Source organism: Simochromis diagramma, unplaced genomic scaffold (assembly GCF_900408965.1).
Source record: "Simochromis diagramma unplaced genomic scaffold, fSimDia1.1 OVJJ01000153.1, whole genome shotgun sequence".
Taxonomy (NCBI): Eukaryota; Metazoa; Chordata; class Actinopteri; order Cichliformes; family Cichlidae; genus Simochromis; species Simochromis diagramma.
Window position 1 is genome coordinate 1 of NW_024387192.1, and position 7,185 is coordinate 7,185.

Genomic DNA, 7,185 nt, shown 5'->3' on the forward strand with positions numbered 1-7,185 from the left:
CCACAACCAGTCCAACCTCAACCACACAGGAGATGAAGAGCTGTCAGCTCCTGACACAGTTACTGTGACAACAAACAATAAAGCTTAATTATATTTTAAATTTCATAACATCATTTTATAAAAATGATCTTGAAAAAAATCCAGTTCATCTATTTCCCTCGACTAGAAATCACTTTGAATCAACTCCTGCTGTGTTTAAATGACTTGACTCCCAACAATGAACAACAAATGTTGACTTCGTTAAATCTGCTTTACAAACTTTTACTATATAAACATGTCAAATGTGTCAAATCTTAATATAAAGAAACAAAAACTGATGTTTACATTGAGATTTTCTGTTTCCTGTCAGAAACTGTCAGCATGACTCTGCTCTGTGGTTTCATGTTGTGACTCCTGTTCTACACTACTTGCAGTCTTACTTGTAGAGTTGCTACAGAACTAATTGTGAATTTATGTTGATTTGGAGATTTGCTGAAAATGATTGTTTTACATTCATAATCCCACCTAGTCTCCCCTCCTTGGATCACATTCCTGACACTGATTCTCTAGACTCCACATTTTACATGACTATTCATGTTCAACCATTTCCAATAAGATCATTATTACAATGCCAAAGAGGTTACCATGAGATATAATGCTGTTTATCTTCATAGTAATCCGCAATCAACAATCTATTCAACATTGTTGCTGAATACAAACTCACCAGTTGTGTTAATGTGAACTTCTTGGCTGTCCTCTGTGTAGTAAACTGGGTTTCCTCTTCCTCCTCTGCACCTGTAGAGTCCTTCCTGTGAGACACTGATTTGTCCATTTGAGTGGAAAACTGCATCTTGTGTGTTCAGGGCTTCAGAGGATTTCTCATCTCTGTACCAGTAGTATTTCCATCCAGATGATGATGATGGGCTCACAGAGCAGGTCAGGGTCACACTGCCCCCTACTGGAACAGTTGTGTTATCAGCTCTCAGTTTGGCCTTCGGTTTATCTGCAGTTCAGTTTAGAAAAAGAACAATCAAATAATTGACTGAATCTAAGTCATTTAATCACCTAGATGGAAATGAGAAACATGAACAAATCTTGAATAAAATAAACAGTAAACTCATTTTGATCAACACAGTAAACTTTTACATTTACTTTGCTGTATATAAAAAGTAATTTGTCATGGTCTGGTGACTCCGTTATTTAGTGGTTTTTCATGGTTTAGCCTTTTGTATTTCTAGTTCCCTTTGTTATTCTTTGGTACTTCAGTTATTTTTCCAGCCCTTTCGTTTTGTCACTGTGCCTCTCTTGTGTTCCTTGTGTTACGTCTAGTGCTCCTGGTTTCTATGTTCATGCATTCCTGTTTTGCTTCCACAGTCCCATGTGCTGCGTCAGTCTATTCTGTATTTTTCCTCCCTGTCTTCTCTCATCAGATTAGGTTCAGCTGTGCCTCCCTGTTATGTATTCCCTCGTTACCCACTGTATGTACTGTGTGTGTTTCCCTTTGTTCCCTGTCGATTCGGCTGCGTTTCTCCTGTTTATCACAAACTGCATTTCTCATGTCTCAGGTTTTGATGTTCCAATTCCCACGTCTCAGATCTTTAATTTCTTTTTTTTGTTTTTTAATGTTTTCCCAGTTTAGCTTTTGCTTGTTTAGTCTCTCTCACCTTTTGCTTTTGTTTGTATTCTGCTCTGCCGTAATAAAGGTTCACTCTCAGTTCAAGTCGGTTTTCAGTGTCTGCATTCGGGTCCGACCTCTCTCAGCACCCAACTCGCCTCCAACACTGAATACTTTCACTAAAGCTCCGAATCTGACTGGTCATCATTGCTTTTTGTATTAAACCAGGTCATGTGTATGTTATATTTTAACAAATGGCAGTGCTTTATGACATGACAGGCCAGAGTGACTTATTCTTTCTTATAGAGATTGTAGATTTGCTGCTATTTCTTTGAAATTAATAATAATAATAATAATAATAATAATAATAATAATAATATATTTATTATTATTATTATTATTATTATTATTATTATTATTATTATTATTATGTCATCATTGTCCTCAGGTGATGGAGCAGCAGGTCAGCATTGGCGTCTCTATACCAGCTGAAAGTTGATGACACAAAGTGGTGACAAACTGTCTACAATGAGGCTACTATCAGCTGCAGCTCTTTGTCTGACTAACAATGTAACATGCTTTGTAGACCATTGAATTCATCCTGTGCTGACCATTATGACATTTGTCAAATGGAGATCACACAACAAACATGACTTACTTGATGCTGACAATGTGAAGGCTTCACTCCACTCTGTTGAAGAATATGAGTCATCTCTGCGTCGACTCTTACACATGTAGTCTCCACTGCTGGACTCAGAAACTCTCAATGTCACATCATTATTGTGTGTCCACTGTGTGGGTGTGCTGGGTCCTCTCCATTCATACTCCCACTCAGTGGTTTCACCTCCTTCCTGCACCTCACATGTCAGAGTGATCGTCTCACCTCTGAATATCTGAGGCCAGTTGGGTTGTTGTTTTACAACAACTTTATTGGAAACTGTTTACACATATTAACAGTTGAGATACAAACAGAAACATGAAATCAACACAGAAAACTTAACATTGTATGTTTGATAATCATGAGTGAATGTATATTTCAAACTAAATTACTGAACTCACAGGTTTTCTCAATGGTGACATCATAACTTCTATCAGTGTAGCAAACTGGGTTTCCTCTTGTTCCTCTGCAGCTGTAGATTCCTCCTTCAGATACTCTGATATCTCTGTTTTGTTGATCTCTGATTTTACCTTCAGAGGTTGTTTGGGTTCGTCTGAACCACTCATATTTCCATCCATCAGAGCTCTGCACAGAGCAGGTCAGTGTCACACTGCCCCCTACTGGTATGGTTGTTGTTCCTGCTGTCAGTGTGGCCCTGGGTTTATCTGCTGTTATGAAAAAGAAGAGAACAAAATGTACACTTCATCCATTATAAAGGTAGTTTAAGACATTTCAAATGTTTGCCCTTTTTCTGTCTCAACATGGTGACAGAGCTAAAGTAATTCAGGTTGTCGATCTCTAAATAATCACAGTATAAATGTTTGTCCAATCTCAGGCCTGAAGATGTCACACTGGATGTAAACTAATGCAGTTCACTGTTGAAGGAAACACAATTATGGGTTCAGAGGGATCTGCCTAGTTTTAGGTTTAGATAACAGAAACATCATCACCCTAATTTTTTTTAAGCTTTTGACGTTTCTTCTTCTCCTTATTTAAAATGTATTTCATCCACAGTTATTTTATTTATACAATAAAATACACACATATAGTAATAATAAATGACAGAGTGTGAGTATTGTAGTGCTGACATTAATGTATTGAGAATTTACATCTGTATTTCAAGAGGAATCATCACATTATTAGTCATTGAGGACTTACCTAATACTAGTTACAGAGACAGTGTTACTGATCTTTGTATAAGATGATCCCTTCATGCGACCAGAGCACTGATATTCTCCACCATGACTTAAATATTTAATTTCTAATGTGTGCTCTTTGATTGTGCTGTAGCGGATTAATTCTCGACCATCCTTGTTAGTTTTGTATTCCCAGTCAGTGTCTTCTCCTTCATTCATGTCACACTTGAAGGTAACGAACTCACCGAAGAAAAATCTGGACCAGTTTGGTTCAATAGTTAGCAGAGCAGCTAGAATCCAACACAACCACAAAATTAACAACCTGAAACACATTTATGCACGACACAATCTGTGACAGTATGTTCATACACTGTTCATATATTGAATAATAATTACATATAAAACATAGGTGAACTGTAATTAAGATTCAGTATTTTAAGATGAAACCTTAATAAATAAATGAAAAGAAAGAAGTAAAGTCAAAACTTTTCAGTCACCTTGAGCGTGTCCAGTGCCGAGGAGAGTACAGAGCACTACAATAAAGACAGAAACTTCAGGATTTATCAAACTAAAGGCATGTTCATGTTCATGTTTACAGTTACAGTTATAGCTCTTCCATGTCTGGCTTTACCTTTCCCCAGTTCTGGTTATAGTTTAATTTTACCTTTAACTTTTGCTTTTTGTGTTTCTCATCAGCCTGAATAAACAACTTACTTTTTGTTAAAGTTCAGTTCTGTCCCTCGTGTTTTCTGCTGCTAACACACCGGCACTAATTCAGAAACAAACCTTTCTTAGATAAACTAAACCTGCTCCACTCTGATCTGAGTCAGTGCACTAAAATCTGATCAAGTAAAAAAATGAAATGGTACAAATGACTGATGCTCTGTTCTTCTTGCTAAAACATGTTTATAGATCAGTATTAAATAAACAATAGAAGTGAAAGTGGCTTCCAGCAGTGACACGTCTTAAAACTTCTACAACTTTCTGTAAAGAGAGAGAGTGAAGCAGCAGCACAGCAGATACCAAAGAACTGTGAAGGAAACAAAGACTTTTTAAAGCTCTCTGCTTCCTTTTACACAGAAATAACAACTTAACAAGGTCTGACCATCTTTTTTTATGATTTTTATGAAAAGGCCTGTAACACACAGACTAAAATGACCAATAGCAGACAGTAAGTTTTATTACACATACAGTGGCTTGCAAAAGTATTCGGCCCCCTTGAACTTTTCCACATTTTGTCACATTACAGCCACAAACATGAATCAATTTTATTGGAATTCCACGTGAAAGACCAACACAAAGTTGTGTACACGTGAGAAGTGGAACAAAAATCATACATGATTCCAAACATTTGTTACAAATAAATAACTGCAAAGTGGGGTGTGCGTAATTATTCAGCCCCCTTCGGTCTGAGTGCAGTCAGTTGCCCATAGACATTGCCTGATGAGTGCTAATGACTAACTAGAGTGCACCTGTGTGTGATCTAATGTCAGGACAAATACAGCTGCTCTGTGACGGCCTCAGAGGTTGTCTAACAGAATATTGGGAGCAACAACACCATGATGTCCAAAGAACACACCAGACAGGTCAGGGATAAAGTCATTGAGAAATTTAAAGCAGGCTTAGGCTACAAAAAGATTTCCCAAGCCTTGAACATCCCACGGAGCACTGTTCAAGCGATCATTCAGAAATGGAAGGAGTATGGCACAACTGTAAACCTACCAAGACAAGGCCGTCCACCTAAACTCACAGGCCGAACAAGGAGAGCGCTGATCAGAAATGCAGCCAAGACGCCCATGGTGACTCTGGATGAGCTGCAGAAATCTACAGCTCAGGTGGGGGAATCTGTCCATAGGACAACTATTAGTCGTGCACTGCACAAAGATGGCCTTTACGGAAGTGGCAAGAAGAAAGCCATTGTTAACAGAAAACCATGAGAAGTCCCGTTTGCAGTTTGCCACAAGCCATGTGGGGGACACAGCAAACATGTCGAAGAAGGTGCTCTGGTCAGATGAGACCTAAATGGAACTTTTTGGCCAAAATGCAAAATGCTATGTGTGGCAGAAAACTAACACTGAACATCACTCTGAACCAAGGTTATTATCGTTAACGAAAACTAACGAAATAACGAAAACTAGAAGAGAAAAAACATTTTCGTTAACGGAAAAAAAAATAAAAACAAAAAAAGGAAAACTAACTAAAACTGTAATGAGTGTTCACAAAACTAACTAAAATTAACTGAATTTATAGCAAAAATGTGTCTAGTTTTCATTGATGTGTGCGTGTCATACAATAGTCAAGGGTGAAAATGAAGTTTAGTTTACAGATTTTTTTCTTGCTGTCTAATTATGCCAGCAGGTGGCAGGTATGTTAGTCTAGTTGTCTGTGTTGCTGCTCTGTCCACGCGCAGAATCATGTCAGGAAAAGTCGGGAGAAAGCGCCAGAGTCCAATTTGGGATTGGGACAACAGGACGGGGACATCTGCATAACTGTGTGAGTCAATTGCCTTCAAAAAGTTTATCAATTCACTTGAACCAAAATTACGAACACCCGGTGCTGCGAGAGTTAATAGTCTCATTGGGGCCAAGACATACATTTTATAGTTTCCTGGTATCAGTGGTTGTTCATCTGCCTTTATTTATTTATTTATTTAAAGAACCCATAGGTGGGAATGTGAGTTGTCTGTCTCTGCGTGTTAGCCCTGCGACAGACAGGCGACCTGTCCAGGGTTAGGGTATGGTAGCTGGAATAGCAACATACCCAAGGATAAGCAGAAGAGCATGACTGATATGATGAAACTGGGATTTTGTTAGACCTAATTATTGCAAACACAACTAAAACTATAACTGAAACTAATCAAAACTAAACTGAAACTAAAGATTTTCAAAAAATAAAAACTAAACTAAACTAGCAAACAATTGGTAAAAACTAATTAAAACTGATATAAAATTGAAAATCTGAAGTCAAAACTAAATAAAAATAAAAACTAATGAAAATTGCAAAACTATTAAAACCCTGCTCTGAACACACCATCCCCACTGTCAAATATGGTGGTGGCAGCATCATGCTCTGGGGGTGCTTCTCTTCAGCAGGGACAGAGTTGATGGGAAGGTGGATGGAGCCAAATACAGGGCAATCTTGGAAGAAAACCTCGTGGAGTCTGCAAAAGACTTGAGACTGGGGCGGAGGTTCACCTTCCAGCAAGATAATGACCCTAAACATAAAGCCAGGGCAACAATGGAATGGTTTAAAATAAAACATATCCATGTGTTAGAATGGCCCAGTCAAAGTCCAGATCTAAATCCAATCGAGAATCTGTGGCAAGATCTGAAAACTGCTGTTCACAAACGCTGTCCATCTAATCTGACTGAGCTGGAGCTGTTTTGCAAAGAAGAATGGGCAAAGAATTTCAGTCTCTAGATGTGCAAAGCTGGTAGAGACATACCCTAAAAGACTGGCAGCTGGAATTGCAGCAAGAGGTGGTTCTACAAAGTATTGACTCAGGGGGCTGAATAATTACGCACACCCCACTTTGCAGTTATTTATTTGTAAAAAATGTTTGGAATCATGTATGATTTTCGTTCCACTTCTCAAGTGTTTGTATTGGTCTTTCACGTGCAATTCCAATAAAATTGATTCATGTTTGTGGCTGTAATGTGACAAAATGTGGAAAAGTTCAAGGGGGCTGCAAGCCACTGTATGTGAGCTGACTGAGCGGCTAAAAATGACATGAAGAGATCACAAGTCCAATACTTGTTTAATTGTGAAGAACATTTATTTTATTTGACATGTTAAAT

At 38.2% G+C, this 7,185-nt stretch overlaps 1 protein-coding gene across 1 annotated transcript; it reads right to left on the minus strand.

Moving 5' to 3' along the window:
- Positions 1–2,025: 2,025 nt before the first annotated feature.
- Positions 2,026–3,466, minus strand: LOC120745204 (Fc receptor-like protein 4). Its single transcript, XM_040049921.1, has 4 exons — positions 3,411–3,466; positions 2,654–2,952; positions 2,253–2,531; positions 2,026–2,082 (listed from the first exon to the last, which is right to left on the minus strand). Exons 1-4 carry the CDS (start codon positions 3,464–3,466, stop codon positions 2,039–2,041), a joined length of 678 nt encoding a protein of 225 aa, XP_039905855.1. The 3' UTR covers positions 2,026–2,038.
- Between the last annotated feature and the right edge of the window lie 3,719 nt (positions 3,467–7,185).